The sequence below is a fragment of the Halichoeres trimaculatus genome, unplaced genomic scaffold (assembly GCF_033239565.1).
Source record: "Halichoeres trimaculatus isolate MK-OKI-2021-1 unplaced genomic scaffold, fHalTri1.1 fHalTri1_scaffold_15, whole genome shotgun sequence".
Taxonomy (NCBI): Eukaryota; Metazoa; Chordata; class Actinopteri; order Labriformes; family Labridae; genus Halichoeres; species Halichoeres trimaculatus.
The window spans coordinates 13,011,837-13,029,391 of NW_027437193.1; the positions used below are offsets into that span (position 1 = coordinate 13,011,837).

A 17,555-nucleotide genomic window follows, 5' to 3' on the forward strand; every position below is an offset into this window, starting at 1 on the left:
CTTTTTCTCCTCTAAGGTGCAAGCTGAGATCAAAAAGTCTTGGAGTAGGAGGACTCTGGCTCTGGACTTCAAAAGAAAAGCTCGGAGCGGCAGTAACACATACAGCTACGGACCGATGGTGTCTCACACCAGTGTTACGAATGTCACAGCCAGAGGACCGCTGGCCCTGCACCTCACCACCAGGCTGGGCCCGGTGCCTGTGAACGGACACAGGAACCTCCCTGGTTACGTAAAGAACGGATCAGTGTCTGAGAACTCCATGCCTTCGTCGGGACAGGAGCTCCAGCTCCCTGATGAGGAGCACTCAGCAGCCCCGCGGCCCTGTGAAGATGAGAAACCCTCCCCCGTGGTGGAGGAGGAGAGGGAGACAGTCATGTGACTGCCAGGCTGCTTGGGATGAAAACTGGGAATAGGCAAGATATGAAACTGTCAGAAACAAAACACACGCTGCATTCATCAACACTGCCAGTTTTTCCTCCTGTGAAGCGAGCCAGAACATTGCAGAGTGACACGGCTCGTGGCAAAAAGGGTGTATCACTTTGTGAGTCATGTTGCCTTTATCTCCGAGAGAGGCAAAATCTCTCAACTCTTTCACCGACCGTCTGTCACGGTGAATGTGTCATTATGAGAAAACAGACTGCCATTTTTTTATTTGTTTTCCACTGCCAGAACTCTTGTTTTCTTGTTTTTGAATTGCTTATTTTGGCAAATATCTTGAGCTCAGCTTTCATGCATAAGTTTCTTAAAGCAGTTGCCAGGAATGGCCTTAATCACCTTAAAGCCAGGTGGAGATTTGAGTGCACTTGGAGGCACATGTTTGGGCAGTTCCATCAGCAAGATTTCAGAATTGTCAGCATGAAGACTACACATGTAGGCTCTGCTCGTAGAATATGAATGCTACCTTGAGAGGCATCCGTGCATGCTCTCTGGCATGGCGTCTTATTTTCTGCAACGGCTCAAGTCCACTTCAGTGTTAAAGGGTAGGTACTCAGGTAATTGAAGTCCTCTGTTGTTGCACACCTATTTTTGTAATTTTAAGTTTTGTTATAGCATATTCAGCATTTCTCTGAGGATGTTGTTTTATATGAAGCTGTTATAAGTTTTTTTTTTCTCCACAGTTTGCTGTTCCAAAAGTAAGAAAAACATGGTTTCTCTCAGATGTCAAACAGTTCAAATGAATGTTTCATATTTAAATTTCTCAAAAAATCCTTTCTTTCTCTCTCCCACACACACACATACACACACACACACACACACACACACACCAACACGAACGTAAACAAACCATGATGCCAGAGTTGGTTTTCTTTGTGAGGACTGTCTCTTTTAGGGTCCAGAGTCAGCTGAGGTGAAAAGGAACTGTATGGAAGTGGTACCAAACTGGTGTCACATGATCTCACACATTTTTTGAGGCAGGAAAGCCCTTTTAAAAACACAGTTAGCAGGAAATGGTTTTCAACTCCACTGGAATGTTAATTAAACAAAGAATCTCAGAAAATCTTTAAGGAAAACATTTGTGCTGGTTATGAAGGAAAAGTCAGAAATGAAAAACACGCGGTCATTTTTACAGTGATATGCTGCTTTTTTGTGTAAATATATACAAGTCACAATGTTTACAAAGATCAGATATACATTCTAATTGTGAGCTAATAGTGTTCATGTGTATGGATATGTTATAAAGCTATGTTTATATGTATTTTTTTTTTCCTTGTGTGTTGTTTTACGGAGTGTTTGCAATATTTGATGATGTAAATAGTCCAAAAAAAATGTTGAATATATTGACAGATGGTGACAGAGGGCATTCAAAAAAAGCATTTAAACAAGCATTCCTTAATATTTTAAGACTTTTTTCCTTAATATTTTTAACTTCTCATTTCCCATATTTCACTTGCAGCTTTGCATTGCATTTCACACCAAAGTGAAAAGGGTATGATACAGTGTCAGAAGAAAGATTATTTTCCAGTATTTTTTGTGCATTTTCTTCTATGATCTTGTTTACAGTGACCAAAAAGCCTTAAAGTTGTGGTTAAAAATTACCTTCAAAATAACTGCAGCTGGTTTTTAATGAAGGAAAAAGTCAAGATAAGTGTTAAAGTGGAGCATTGAGTAATTCAGTTGCTTGATAAGTGTTAAAAATATAAACAGCAGTGAAGAATGATTAAACCATTGTTATTTAAATGCTGTCCTTTGTGGACTGGAGTTGGGATTCCTATCAGATACAGCTGGACTAACTAGTTTCCCCGTCGTTCAAACTGGCAAATGTGACCAAAACTTTTTTTTACTCTTACTTTTTGTGCACAGTGTTGATTTTACTCTTTCAAATAATGACCTGCATTGGATGGCAAGCTGTTATTTGGAAAACAGTCCCCTGGTTCCTTGGTGATGCTCCATCTGATAGTTGTTTTTAAGGCTGGCCACACACTTGAAAGTTTTTGCCACACTCAATGATCAGGGGGTGTGACCTGAGAGCCTGAAACCAGTTATTTGCCCAAATAATCCTCAAGTGTGAGTTGGATTTTTTTAATCTACTCCGGACAGTGTCAGAGCCTCCTAATCTGGAATCATAAATGTAAATCATGTTTAATATAATGGTTATTGTGCAAAACCAATGAAAAAAGCAGACTTTGAAGTGTCATCAACTAAATGTTACAGCTCACAAGTGTGGCAGTGAGCTGGAGACAAAACTGTACCCAGAGCCAGCTGCAAAATCAAAAAATAGGACAGGCTTATGGCACAAGCAGAAAGGCTGATTCAAAACATAATTCCATAGACTGTATAATCCAGGGTTATTAACCCTCTGTTTATTTTTGTGAAACCATGTTTCTTTACGTGAGCTTTTTTCAAGCTCTTGTGACTATGTGATCGTTAGTGCAAATGCAAAGTGCTCCAGCAGCCAGTATTGTTTAGTGTATTATCCAATAGGGATGTCCCGATATTACATTTTCACTTCCGATACAATACCAATACTGCAGCATTGAGTATTGGCCGATAACGATATTAATCCGATACGATATCAGCATTAAACATGCATACTTTTATTACTTATTCTGTAGTATGTCTGTCATGTTAGAAAAGGCTTGATTAAGTGATATTATTCAAACAAAGAACAGTAGTCAGCAACAGTAGTTATGAGGAAAAACTGACCCATTTATTATTAACCAATGGGTAACAGAAATTTTAACATTAAACATAAAAAATACTAGTAATTGAATAAAATAAAGAATAAATTAGAAGACCCAGAAAATAACCTAAATAAATCAAATAAAAACAGCAGGAGCGGGGTCTGGAATGGACTGCTTATATCGGAGATTTTAGATGCATTCCGATACGATACCGATATTTGTTTTTTGCTGATATCAATATCGGACTGGGACACCTCTATTTTCCAAGGTTAACGTGGATCTCTTAAAAGTATTTAGGATCCAAAAGTCTGGTGTGTGGCTGGCCTTGGTCAGAATCAGTCTATGCTGCAGGTTAACAATGACAGTAGATGGCACCTCAATCAGACTTCTTTCTTTTACCGTACAGGGCAAATATTTAATTAGTTTGTCTGGAAAAGGAGAGATTTCCTTTACTGTCAACAGAATCTGTGTTAACATCAAAGCTGAAGGTTAACTTACTGATAGGTGTTATCAGAGGTACCTTCGCCTCTGTGCTGCAGACATCCATCATTGTCAGTATCACACTATGCTTCATTTTTATGAACTTTAGGTATTCTTACTGCATTCACTCAAGCTCACAGCTTCTAACCAGGATGTGTGCATAAAAAGCATTGGGGGTTCTGAGAAATGAATTGTCATCCTCCAGTGATTCAAATTCAAACATTTCCATGAAGATTGTTCATCACTGCTCATCAGGGTTGCGTGGACTGACTAAAACTTCAACACATGCAGCTACAGTGGTAGATTGAAGAGATTTTAAATATTAACTTTTAAATGTTTCCTTTTATCTGGAATTATTAACCATTCAAACCATGCAAAGTAGAGATACATAAAACATTTCTAGTTACAGTGAATGGAAGTGATTTGTCTTCATATTTAATCCAGGCTCCACACTGATTGAAATGAGATAGGCAAATATGAATTTTTGCTGTTAATCAAACATGTTTTAATTAAAGGGGGCTGGTATCAGAGCATGAAAATCTTCAATTAAAAGTAAAATTTGAGCACTTTAATATGCTTTACAACAGTATTTTGTTCTGATTGTATTATGTAAAATGATTGTGTTTTGGATTCAAGTGTACAGTAAGGCCAATAACCATAGAGCTAATGTTGTATATCTCAGATACCTCTCATGGAAGTATAAAAGTGTGTATCATTGTCTTTTATTTATCTCAGTGGAGTCGATGTGGGTCTTCATGCTTCAGATGCAGTATTTGGAGGGAAGTGTTTGCTAAAACACACCTCACCTTCTCGTGTAGTGATGAAGGCACGCTGTAGATATCAGTGTAAACTGTTTCTGGTCTTTCATGTTTATCAGTGAATTGTGAACACAATAAATCTTGAATTTTACTGTACTCAGATTTTGTTTCAGTTTTTAGGATCCTGATAAGGACAAATGATGCACGCCTTTCGTTCAAGGTTTTTATTATTTTCTATACAATGTGATATAAATTTTAAAAAATGCACCAAAGCTATGAAAGTTATCTTCAGTGTGTGTCCATAAAAGCAGCTCTTACTTTTGAGCTTTCTTTGCTCCCCCTTTAGCCCCTCCCTTACCTCCTTTTTCTCCCTTTTCTCCTTTATCCCCTCTCTCACCTTTCTCTCCAGGTTTCTTTCCTTTCCCATCACCGGCATCTTTCTTAGATGCTCCCTTTTCACCTTTTTCACCCTTCTTAGCATCCTTCTCATCTCCTTTCCCCTCTTTGGCACCTTTGCCCTCTTTCTTGCCCTCCTTGGTTTTCTTCTCTCCTTTTTCTCCGTCCACTTTTCCAGAGACTGTTGTCACCTCTTCCTTCTCTTCTGCCTTTGCAGCTATAAACACAGGAGAAAAAAAACAAACCGGTCAAGGCTTCAGAGCAGCATCAGGTATCATCAGGCTCCTGCCTGAAGTGCTAATTGGAAGAGAGGATTTAATCCAACAGAAGGATGGTTAAGTAGGTTGCATGTAATGAAGGCACATCTGTTTGGCTTTCGTCTAATATGCATGGTCTATTAATTTTTCTAATGGCATGACTGAAAGCTCTTCCTATGCGTGACACAGCGGAGAAAAGTTTTATAGACAGCTTTATGTGTGAAAGAATTTCCCTCTTCTGTATCCAGGATGCACACACATAGCAGATAATGATTTGCTCCTTTTTTTAAAGTGAGAAAAAGCAAGTTGGCAGCCTGAAAGCTCAACCTAAGTTGGTAAAAAAAGAATAATATATACAGTATCAAAGCATATATAGCAATTCAAAAATAAAAACTACAACGCATAAAACAATACGTACATATAACTATAAAAACACAAAGTTGTTAACACAAACACAAACATGCAAGTAGTAACGTAAAACCGGGCATGCAAAAAAAACTTTTATAGTCACCTACAAACATATATACATACACACACGCACTCATATATAAATATATAAATATATAAATATATATATAAATATATAAATATATAAATATATATATATATATATATATATATATATATATATATATATATATATATATATATATATATATATATATATATATATATATATATATATATATTTATATATATATTATTATTTGTGTGTATATACATATATATATATACTAACACAAATTAATACACTGTATATTTGCAAACAAGCCAACAGACATACATGCATACATACATACATGCATACATATGTCACAACCTTTTTTTTTAAAGCAAACTGTGGTATAATATTTATGCCATCAATTTGATAAACAAAAGTTTGACTGAAAAGATTTTTTGATTCAAGGTCAGTGTCCAATGGTGGTAGTAAGGACCAATAGCTTGATTTAGCATTAGCAAGTAACAGATTTGCATTCTACACAACAAAAAAGTTGCTGGAACAAGAGACTCCTTTGGATTTACTCATACAGTGCACATTGTGGACTTTGTTGAATGTAACCGGAACCCTCACACAATAAGTCAGTTTAAAGACAGTGCAAACCTTTCTTCTCCTCAGGAACACATCCCAGTTCTATGAAAATGGGACTGACACATTTGAGTATTGCTGCATGCCTAGCTCAGCCTTGTATCTGAAGCTAACACGACTTGATGTGATCTTCATGGAGGCCAATTTCAGCAAACAGAGATGCTAGAGAGAAGTGTGCTGCAGTTGAAACGTTTCCATGTGTAGGTGGTGCTCAAAGATGGAGAAAATTATAGATGCAAGTTGCAGCTGGCAGAAGCAGCTCACAAGAGCCAGCTCTCTCAGTGCAATTTTTACCAGGAAAAATCCAAAGTTGAATGGCTGTGGCTCAGGGTAGAGTAGGTCGTCTCTCAGTCAGGTACAGCGGCTCAAGACTGAGTGAATGAGACTGGCAGTGTAAAAAGCACTTAGAGTGGGCAGGCAGTGTTTTAGGTAAGTATAAGTACGAGAACAAATCTTGTGACCATTTATTCTATCCTGTGCGGGTTCCCCCCTTTTTAAATATATAAGCCATTTTTCTACTCATCTGAAAATCAAAGACTGTGGGTGTAAGTATGTACAAATGGTAAGCTAACCTGCCACAGTACTCCAAATCACAAAGAGGTATTTAGCCGTGTTAAAAAGGTGCTCTCTCTACAGTTAGGATCATCTCAAGTAATCCTTTACTCCAGTTTCTTATTTCACTTAAGGTTTTATCCTGAATTCCTTTGACTGTGATGTGAACAGGTATCTACAGCTTTGAAATTGGCAACTGAGGTTCTTGCACAGTTCAGATTCAAACTCTGTGGTATTATTAGAAACACAAGACAGTTTCTTATCAAATAAAATTTAGTCCTGCCCTCATTTGAGAGAAGTATTTGAGTTTCAGGCACTCAAAGTATGACATGTTGAGTGAAGATATCCTGAGCGGGAGCAGGTGCCTGCTTTAGTCACATATAAAGACTGAAGAATGTTTTTACTATTTTTACTACAAAACATCAACAATGAACCTCACAGTGTAAGTGAGTCTCATTTCACCCCTGAGCCCACAGTTAAGTCATACAGGAGGAAGGTCCCCTCTTAACATGAAGCCGACATGGAGAGCTATCAGGCTCAAACAGACCCTCCAAAGCGACACTTTACAGCCACGAGTAAGACTTAACACATCACACCTGTGATGCAGATCAACAAGACGCCTTGGTGTGATTTTACACTTCAGTAACTATTGTGTAAAAGCTGTGAAAATTGCTCAAAGGACAGACTTCAGTTGATGCCAAATGGAGTGTCATTGCTTTTTTTTTTTTTTTTTTTTTGGTATGTTTGCCCAGTAGCAACACAAACATTTGCTTTCCAAATGCTGCAGTGACATTGGATACACAAACGGAAGCCAAGAAACCAAACAACTAACACGCACCAGATGTCAAAAGTAGCTAGAGGGGGTGAAAATAAACCTGTAATGATTTTACATTCCTGTTTCACAGTAAAATGCTGTCTTTAAAAAAATTGAACAGAATGTTGGAGAAAAGATTTTTCTTGCGATTTACTGAATGAAAAAAAGTACTCTGTGCTTATCCTTGTGAAGTTCTCTTGCAGTCAGGGACAATTTTCTGTCTGTCCCTTTCTCTTTTTTTTTCATCTTATTCCATTTAAAACCTGACCTGAAGATGAACCGTCAGTGATTGAAATAGTCTTGTGAAGGCTAAATGAAAAACTCCTAAGAGAAGTTTTTAGCTTTTTTCGTTTAACAGGTGCAACCACTTAAAGTTTCAGATGAAAGGAAAGCAAAGAAGAATAACACTCAAATTTCAAGTTGAACCAAATAGAAGATGACTCTGATTATAAGACCACCAACTCTTTTAGCAAGTTTTTTTTTTTTTGTAAAGGTTCTTAAGCATTGTCAGTGTTCTCTTTTATTTTATTTTTTCTGATAAAGAATACAGCTATGATTTGTGAATAATGATTAAATAACTTCAGTTAAAAATGAGACGTAAAAATGAGTCCAAATGAATGACGGGTCTTGTAATAGCAGACCTTCAATCCACCCGTCATTCAAGCAAGTGGTGCCGACCATTCTCAGCATTTTATTGCCAAACCCCAAAGACAACTTCTCCATTTTCAGGTGTGTTTTGGTGAATCAGTTTGTTTATTTCAGTTAATTTAGTACTTCAAAAATAAACTGCTGCTTTAAACCCAGCTGAAAGAGTTGCCCACTGCAGTAAGGGCCAAAATTCTGGATTGTTTGTTTACATGTGTGTGGTGTACTGGTACTAGGGCGTTGCCATATTTGTTTGGTGTTTTTCCACCTCTGCATTTATCTGCACAAGTCTGATCCCCTTTCAAATTACTACTAATAAAAATGATAAAACATTTTATTTTTTAAATTACCTTCAGGATGAAACCCAGCCAAGCATAGTATTCTCACCTATTCAGACTTCAAAAGCAAAGTGATAAAATATACCACTTTTTTTTCACATCATTAAATATGCCCATGGGATCCTCATGTGAGCTTCAGCATGTTAAATACATGTGAAACGAAAACTTATAAACAGTAGTAATATTTGCTATATTGACCATTAAGATCACTCATCACCAGGGGTTCTAGCTGTTTTTTTCTCCTACAATTTGACTTATAAGAAAGCGAAGAAAATGTGCAAAGAAAGCAACAAGCAATGTGTAACAACACAGTCAGAATAGACCTTAGCATTTTCCTGCAACCAACAGGAGAAGTAGCTCATGGGGTGGCCAATCAGATTTTAATGGGGGCCCTTGCCACCCATGACTGCCCTTATGGACAAGCCCCTGCTCATCACAAGTAAATTTGAAGAAATATCTTAACATCACAAAGTTGTGTTCCTTGACAGAACAGTACATTACCACTGTGACAAAAACATCAAAGTGTTATTCTCTGGGGGCCAGGATTACATCATGATATGACCAAACTCTTTATTGTGTGTCTGTCACTTCCATCTCTGCACATTGAACCTGTCATTACTTTTTTCTCTCACTGGTAACTCAATGGAGAGGTGTGTATGAGATTTCTTTAAGATAAGTGAAAAAAACTTTGTTCATTTGATGTCACTGACAACTTCATTTCAAACCACCTGCCACGACTCACTTTGTACTTTTGCAGAGAGCAGGCGTTACTCAGAGCTGGTGTCAGATAAAGAGAGATTGATTTATAAGTCTTTCTCTTCAGTTCATGGATTTCGTTCAGTACCTCAGTGGGTGGAGAAAGAATGGCTGGTGTAGAAGAAATGCTCCTTTATTTCTTTCTCAGTGTATTGACTGTGTAACTGACATAAATCACTGCTTTCTTTTCCTGTAAAGATTCTGACTTGGGTGCTAGTTCTATAAATAAGTGTAAAACCATTGTGCAAAATCTTGGATCTTGGAAGCTCACTAAGCTTTTTTAGTGAATATACCATCTGCTAAAAAGTAAACAGAGCGGGTAAACATCTGTTATTTTAGGACAAAGCCAGCAGATAAGTATGGCCTTTCTTGATCCTTATTTGCAGAATTTAATTAGGAAACGTTTGATGTTATTTCTACCTCATGCCCACAACAGATTTTTGCAAGTGCAGTGATATTTTGCAGAAGCAGACCTTTATTCTAAAGCAGGAACTTGCAAAACTTTGTTTATTTCACTTCTTTTAATTAAACCCTTTTCACTCAAAAGCAGTAATTTGAGGATTTGGTTTCAACTTCTTGCGTTCTGCTCCAAGTTAATGCAAAAGCAAACACTTCCCCATGGTTTCTTTGGAGTTAACAGTTGGAATCAGCCAATAAATACATCTACATCCTGATTTTTTGTACATGCTGCAGTCACAGTGTGCGTCACTTCAGCTCCTTCTCCCAGCCATGATGATCAGACGTAAAGTTGCAGCAGAGGATTAAGTCAATTCTCAGTAGTAATACTGGAAATTGAAGAGTAATATGCTCTTGCCACAGAAGGATTATCATGGGCTATTGTATGATGTAGTAATCATGCAAGAGAAAAACATATTGACAGCTCACTGCTTTCCTCCTTCATAACTAATTACACAATTATCCATGAATGCACTTGTGCACACGAATGCATAATGTAGCCATGGAGGAACAAGCAGAGACAGATGTCAGTCTCTATTTGTCACATTTCTTCACCTGAAAAGACCAGAGCTAAGCAGCTGAGATAGCAAAGCTGCACAAAAGACAATACAGCAGAACCCTGACAGAAAGAAAAATGAGAAATAGAACATTCAATAACAGCTGAGACCCATGTTGCTGACAAGAAAGATCATATTTTATTTATTCACTCAGAAGACTGTGAATGACTGCTTGCTTAAAGTGTATTTTGGGAAAAATGGTCTGACAGGCCGTGAAAAAAGGCGAACTAGGAACACAAACAGGCATGCTGCGTGCATCACTTTCACATCTGACAATAAAGACAATTTCACATTTTATAATTTTCTCAGTTATCACACTCCTACATTTTGAAAATGTCATGCATAAAGAAGATGTGATTTGATTAAAAATCACCCAAGCTATAATAAAGATAAAAGCAGAAAAAATACAAAACCTTTTATCTACAAAAATCCAGCTGCCTCGAAGAGATTGTTTCAGTGAAAGCAAGACAATCTGTATTTTACTGCCACAGAAGATTGATTTTTTTTTGCCACACATAGTCACCTCTACACAAAAAGGTTTGCAAGTTTTCACCAGCTATACGTTCAAGTAATGAAAGATGCATTTGTATGTTGCTGCAATCCAACCACAGAAAGATAACATGAGGGGTACAATCCAAGGACTGATGCTTGGATGTCTCAGCCATCAGCTCTTAAATGACCTTCAGGGAAGCTACCAACAAATTGCGCAAAATGACGGAGCCAAGATGAAACTCTGAAAGAAGAGAGGAGTCAAAGAACAAAGGGTGGGAATAAAGATCATCCTGTGTCTGACAAATTGAGCGAGCTGGGCTGCTCCTCGCTGACCCTAACTACGGAGAGCTGGCTGTTATTAACACTTTCAACCTGCTCTGAGACTGTCTGCACTGCAGGAGCATCTGGGGTAGCTGGAAAAGAGAGAGAAGAAAGGCAGGGAAGGAAGAAGAGGGAAGAGAGAAGAAGAGAATAGTTAGTATAAAAGCACTCAAACAGAGCAGTAGAGCTGAACCTTGTGCAGCATTTTTCATGAGGTAAAAGGAAAGGGCAGTAAAAATTCAAGGAAATGAAGAATCCCCTTGAAAAGATGTTATGTAAAATGAAGCTGTCCTCTCTTCGCCTCAGCAGGAAGTGGAACGACATCAGAGTCTTGCAAGCTCTTGTAGATTTGAACAATGTATCACAGGTATTAAGTGCTAATCTGCACACATGTTTGGGAGCCAAATTCAAATTGTAGGTGTCTGCAAACAGGAGGATATCCAACACAAACATTCCCTCTACCTCCCAAAGCTTTTGTGCAAACCAATCACAAACTGGTCCAAAGGAGCATTACTCAAACTGCTCTATCTACTGATACTAAAAGGAAAACATTGTGTCTTAGGTTTTCCTTGAACCACAAAAATCAATAAGTAGAACAAGCTTCATTCATTATCAGACCTATGTTCCTCTGTTTGTTTGTTTACTGGTTTACTTGGAGAGTCACAGCAACGTTATAGAGATAAATAAAGAGTTACTCACATCCTGGGATCTCAGTCAGCTCATTCAGAGGAGGCACAGTCTCTAACGTGTTGGCGTATTTTTTGGCCGCCTGCCTCTGTGCGTGTCGTGCCTCGATTTCCTTTTTTGTTCTCGGGATTCGGCATTTGAAAATACAGCACAGTGTGATGACTGAAGAGGAGGATAAAGAGAAAAAAATGAATAATTTACTGGAAAAAGTACAAGTATAACTCCTACATCATACACAGCTGCACAACAAGATTTAATTTAATGTGTCTATTTTTGGCAAAATATCAATATACTCATATGAATACTACTTTTACAGCTTATTCAACCTCATGTTTGACAATCTGTCTATAAAACTTCAGTTTGGTGCGGACAGGAATGAGTATCCCCTCTTGAAAACTTTTCAGAAAGTATCTGTCCCCATTGCTTTGGACAATTTATAGTGTGAACCACTTGCTGACAGAAAAATAAAAACAAAAACTGTCAAACTAAAAGCTGTTAACGTAGAGGTCTGTGGGTTATCCGCAAAATCAATTACACAGCTGTTGAAAGACAGATTGATTTATTTTCAGCCATACCAGCAGAGTGCCTCGGACTGTTGAGTGTCAGTCTTTGTGCCAAAGGGTCAGATAATCATTCAACTTCTTGGAATTACATTTTGTGACTTTGGTGACTCTGTTGATTTTTATACAGCCACCACAGAGTTCAAAACAATACTTGTGGAGTGTATATAGAATGTATAAGGAACTATTAGATTGATCACCATGACATTTTTCTGAAAATTTTCCATTGGATCTTTTTTTTTTTTTTTTTTTTTTTCCCCCCCAAATTTCAACAGATTTTTTTAGGGTCAAATCATCAGGTCAAAAAGTTTAACTAAGAGATTCCAAAATATTGCTTCTATGGCTTCTATTTTTTAATCTGTGTATACCACTTACCAGTTTTGCATTTTAAAACTTAGATAGCACGCTTAACACCTCTATAAAACTAAGAATTTGCTTAACGCAGGCAAAGTTAGCATGGTTTTGTGACCATATGAGCATGCTAGTTTAAGAATTATTTACTCAACATAAAGTTACACCTAGCTACAATTTTTTTTCAAATTGTGACCATGTGGCTTGTTAACTATTTTAACTTGAACCAAAGTTCCAGACATTAACTACATTTAGTCTCAGACTGGCTTCTGTTCTACCGAGCATGGTAAGGTGAAATTTTACACTGTTCAGTAATAAGACTTCTGTTAGCATGAGGAAACTGTGGCAAGCTATTTCTTCCACGAGCTTCCACAGCACGAATTTAGAATCTCTACATGTTACTGATACTGAATTGATGAATGAATTGTTGCACTTAGCATGACCAAATTGCATTGCTAGTTTAAGAATCAACATAAGGTCAAACTCCAGCCCAGATAACTGATAGGACTGTTATACTTGCTTATCTTCTCTTATAGCATGCTAGCTTCAGAATTTAGCTCAAGACAAAATCAAAGACTCTAAAAATTACAGTGATACAAGCATGCTAGTTTTAGAATATGCTCAGAGGTTATATGTATTAGGTTCAATTAAATGTGTACATCTGGACTGTGGATGTTTTTCTGGGTTCTTCTCTTTGTTCCTACATTTCTAAGACTTTTTTTTTTTCCCCATGGACAACTATGGCCTATGTTCCCATGGCTGAAAAATCAGCAAAATCACAATCATTCCAAGACAAAATAAATTAGCCTGATAGAAAAGGGTTTTGGCTAAAGCAGAGTGTATAGATGCTAAATGCTTGTTTTCAACTTAGAGAAACAAAACAGGATTTTGGAAAGAAATTTCAGAAATATGGGAACATCGAGCTGTGTGAACTAATAAAGCTGCCCTTGTTGGTAAGTTAGACGCTGAATGTACCGCCACATGCCTCAGCATCTATAGCTAGCTTGCTGTTATTTCTGAGGATACCTCCCAAATTAATTTGTATTAATTTGCACTACAAAAGGATTTTTGAGACATACTGACCAACAGCTAAAACAAACACAGAGAAGATGCCGATGACCTGCCATAACCTCAATCCCCAGAAAACAACAGTCTCCGAGTTGACAGGGTCAGGCTTCTTTGGGGGATCTGTGGGTAAAAGCTGTGGGGAAGAAAAGAGGAACATTGATTTTTTTTTTTCTTCAAGTACCTGCACTCCACAAATAAACCACTTTGTGTTTCATGAGCGGCAGCAAACCTGGGGATGTAAACAAACTTATTTATACAACCCACATAACATCATGTCGATGCTGCTGTGGGATTTATAGATCTTCTGACAGTGTGGTGTGACGGTAAAGCAAAGGTGTTGAGATTTCCAGTCACTTCTCTATTTTTCTGACTTAAGGGATAAATGAATGAATGATTTATTGTGTTTGAATGGGATTAGTCATGACTGCCTAATATGTAAACACATAAATGAAGAGTTAAGAATACCCCTGAGAGAACTGATTGCATCTTTTAACGAGTGTGACAATCCAAACAATTAAAATAAATACTAAAATTAAGTGGTAATAGAAATTCTATCCATCCCTCAGTCCAAGATAAAAGACAGATCTTGAATATTCAAAAATTATAGCAAAAAAATAAATAAATAAAATAAATTATCTGTCTCATAACTGGAGAAATTTACAGAATTACAGTAGCAAACAGGCAGTACATAATAAAGTTTGTTTTTCAAATAATTTACAATAAGAACAAAGATGGAATACCATATTAAATGTAAATAGAAAGATGATATACAGAACAATTTAACTCAATTTTTTTCTCATTTTGAGCAGTTGTAAGGTACATGAAGTTGTTTTTTAATGGTTTTGTCTCCATCATCGTTAACCTTTTAAGCCCAAAATTAACAGCTGAAGCAATCAAATTCTCTATCATCTGTCTTCTACTCCAATACATCTCAATTCTCATATTTCAGTCCATATTGTACAAAATAAACTTGTCTCAATTTTCCAGATATCCTTCACCAGAGCTGTAGTTTGGGGAGCCTAATGCGCACAAGCTGTGTGTACCTTTGAGTTAGATCAATAATAGGATCCATTTTCCAGAGGCAACGGGGCATTAGTTGTCTGACAAGAATCACTTTGATGATTTGCCCTTGCCTACGCTGTATTGATTTTTTGATTGAATGATACAAGATTGTCATACTTGGGTCTGTATGACAACAAGCAGTGTGTCAGAAAATTGATGCTTATTACATCTGCTTGCTCTGCTGATAACATCATTGTGTGGTTAGAAAAGTGTTCTCTGAATAAGGTGAGCCGGTGGGATGGTTGATACCAAAGAGACAAAACAGCAGGGAAATAAGAAGATTGCTCTTGAAAGAAAAAAACTCAAAAAGCAAAGCAAACAGAAAAATAATAATAATCTCCATACAGTTAGAAGATTTGAATGAAGAAATAGAGCTTGTGGGAAAGTCACAGCAAAGCTAACGGTACGGGATACTGTCAATGCCTTCACTCAGCTGTTGTCTTCCAAAGACAGCAGAAGAAGAGATGCAAATTCAGACAGGACATTGCAAAATAAATTGTCTCAATAAGTTACACTCATGTTTTTAAATTTCATGCTGCAGGATTAGCCTTGATGTAGATTTGCGGAGCTTGCTCTTAGATAATGCCAGTTTTTTGCCTCAAGAGTGATTATGCAATGCTAAGTCCTTTCCTCTGTTGAGCCATTTCATGAGGCGGGATTAGTGGCTATAAGCCTCAAGTTTTCTTCTGGTGTAACAAACAACACAAATTCAGTTGAGAGGTGACCTCATATTACCTTAAGTTAATCATTAGATAAGCACTTTTTTGTTTCCTGGGTCTGATTGGTTTGCTTGGATATTCTTCCATAAATAGTCTTGTTTGTCGGAGACCCTTTGAGGACTGATCAATGGTAAGGTTGGTGGAGGATAAACATCTCAAATCTCAAAGAAAAAAAAAAGAAAACAGACAAGGATGTGGTGTATTAGCACACAGATGTGTACCATGCCTGCAGTCCATTTTTAAAAATTCATTTCTCATTTAATATGCATTTTTACCTGAGGTACGAGTCCAACAACCGTATGAGCCACATCAAAGTAAATGATGTCACCCAAGCAGTTATTATATGCTTGGCTGATCATATTGATCCTGTCCTCAGTATAAACTCATGAAAACATCAGATCATTCATTAAGCTTCTTCCGCTTTCACTAAATCCAGCTCTGCGCCATCTCCCTTTAAAAGCTCTGAATGCGTCATACACAGGGTCAGACTGAGGCTGTTTCTAGAAGTTTCTTTTTCTTTCCCTGACCTTTTCAACCGTGTGTTTACTTGCTGCAGAAGAAAGTTCACAGGACATTGATGTCACATGCAAAGCCAGACATACTGGTATAAATGGGCAGAAATAACTTTGGCAAAGGTCTCCTTATGTGTACAAACAGGATTATTTATAGTAAAATTACTCGACAGGTGGACAATTCACAATTTCTTTTTATGTTGTTTCAGCACTGTGTACTCAAAGTGAGATTTTCAGAAATCATTGAGGATGTAGCAGCTTCTTTGGTTTCGTTCTTTGTTTAGAACTCTTCAATGGAGCCCAAAGCACAAAAACAACTTGTCGAATACAGATGTGTCTTATTCATCCTCCTCTTTGTGCCCCTAAAACATAGGCTGGGCTGTTCAAGGTGTAAGACTACTATGTGTATCATGTTTCAACATATGTTCCTTACTCCTCTCCAATAAGACAAGCAACAACACAAACAGTTACCTTTACAAGAGAGCAGAACACCTGTAACAATCTGACAGACAGCTTCAGGTTTATCCCTGATAGAGACCTGTGGAGGACACAGACAGAAGGTTTTCAGGCTCTTACCTCAGGATCCGGGATCTGGGAGAACACGGAGGATAAGCACTGAGACAGCAGCACTGCGCCCCAGCCCCGCAGCAGGAGCTGAGGTGGACACACAGGCTGATCCCCAGCCATTCTCTGCCCGTCTTCCTCCCTGCAGCCACCCTGCCCCCTCGTCCTCCCTCTTCCACTGCCTCTTCTTCTGCCTCTCTGTCTGCCCGCCTGCCTGCACTGGCGCCGTTTACAGGACAGGACCACAATGGCCCTGGGTGATTAATGGCTAAAATGGTGCTGACGGCTTCTTCCCATCCACAGTTGTCTGCTGATGTTCTCCCCTAGCTGCTTTTCTCTCTTTTTGCTACAGATATCATAAGATACACCAGCAGTTCACACTGCAGGCAGAAGAAAACTGCTTCACTACAATGGAGGGAGCCAACCCTGCAGTTAGGGTACATTAATTAATTAATAGACCTGGTGTGGTTTACAGCCAGCTCAGGCTGCTAGGGACAGGCAGTTAACACCGTGTAGGGGGATGGGCAGGGCAGTTAGCCATGAGGTTGGCCTGCGCAGGACAGTGAGGAAAATGTTGTGAGCGTCATCATTTTTAGATAACAATGTGGATTGTAAAAATCTTCACAGCCTCGCCCTTTCACTGAGAAATGAGAGCCGTTACACTGTGGAGTCTGATGTTTTCACTTATAAACACAGTTATGTTTTTTTTCTTAGTGTGTTGATATGTGTTTGTTGAGTATATTATTGCTCTTGTTCACTGTTTGCCAGCCAGGTTTTTTTCTTGACAAAAGTACACTTTTAGAAAAGAAGAATGTTTCAATGAAAAGGTGAACTTTACTGACAGCAAAAGCTCTTCATTCTTAACTTATGGATATGAGAAAAGAAACTGCATGTGTAGCGTGGTTCAAATTCCCAAGAGAATATGTTGTTGGGGATAAATTTCTTATGAGAAGTTAGGTTTGAACTCATCTCTAGGTAGAGTTATTGCTTTTATTCTTCAC

At 37.9% G+C, this 17,555-nt stretch overlaps 2 protein-coding genes across 3 annotated transcripts in view; one reads left to right on the plus strand and one right to left on the minus strand.

The window, feature by feature from the left end:
* The window catches only part of pth1r (parathyroid hormone 1 receptor), a 65,440-nt gene extending 60,957 nt beyond the window's left edge, over positions 1-4,483 (plus strand). Inside the window, exon 13 of the mRNA XM_074687991.1 lies at positions 17-4,483. Within this exon, the coding sequence (XP_074544092.1) occupies positions 17-379 (363 nt within the window). The 3' untranslated portion in view covers positions 380-4,483. The remainder of the gene's footprint in view (positions 1-16) is intronic.
* Positions 4,484-4,674: 191 nt separating this feature from the next.
* tmie (transmembrane inner ear) lies at positions 4,675-17,038 on the minus strand. Of its 2 annotated transcripts, none has more exons than XM_074689273.1 (4): positions 16,567-17,038; positions 13,713-13,830; positions 11,731-11,880; positions 4,675-4,973 (listed from the first exon to the last, which is right to left on the minus strand). In XM_074689273.1, exons 1-4 carry the CDS (start codon positions 16,675-16,677, stop codon positions 4,675-4,677), a joined length of 678 nt encoding a protein of 225 aa, XP_074545374.1. In that variant the 5' UTR covers positions 16,678-17,038. The 2 variants fall into 2 exon arrangements, with proteins under 2 accessions (XP_074545374.1, XP_074545375.1); XM_074689274.1 differs by lacking the exon at positions 4,675-4,973 and adding an exon at positions 10,374-11,123.
* Positions 17,039-17,555: the final 517 nt, after the last annotated feature.

What these genes read in the sequence shown, in the direction of transcription:
- tmie (XM_074689273.1), bottom strand. Translation starts at nt 16,677, where the DNA reads ATGGCTGGGGATCAGCCTGTGTGTCCACCTCAGCTCCTGCTGCGGGGC. An exon ending in TGTGTTTGTTTTAGCTGTTG is followed by an intron (nt 11,881 to 13,712) that starts GTCAGTATGTCT and finishes CCTCCTCTTCAG; the next exon opens with TCATCACACTGTGCTGTATT. An exon ending in GCTGACTGAGATCCCAGGAT is followed by an intron (nt 4,974 to 11,730) that starts GTGAGTAACTCT and finishes CTGTGTTTATAG; the next exon opens with CTGCAAAGGCAGAAGAGAAG.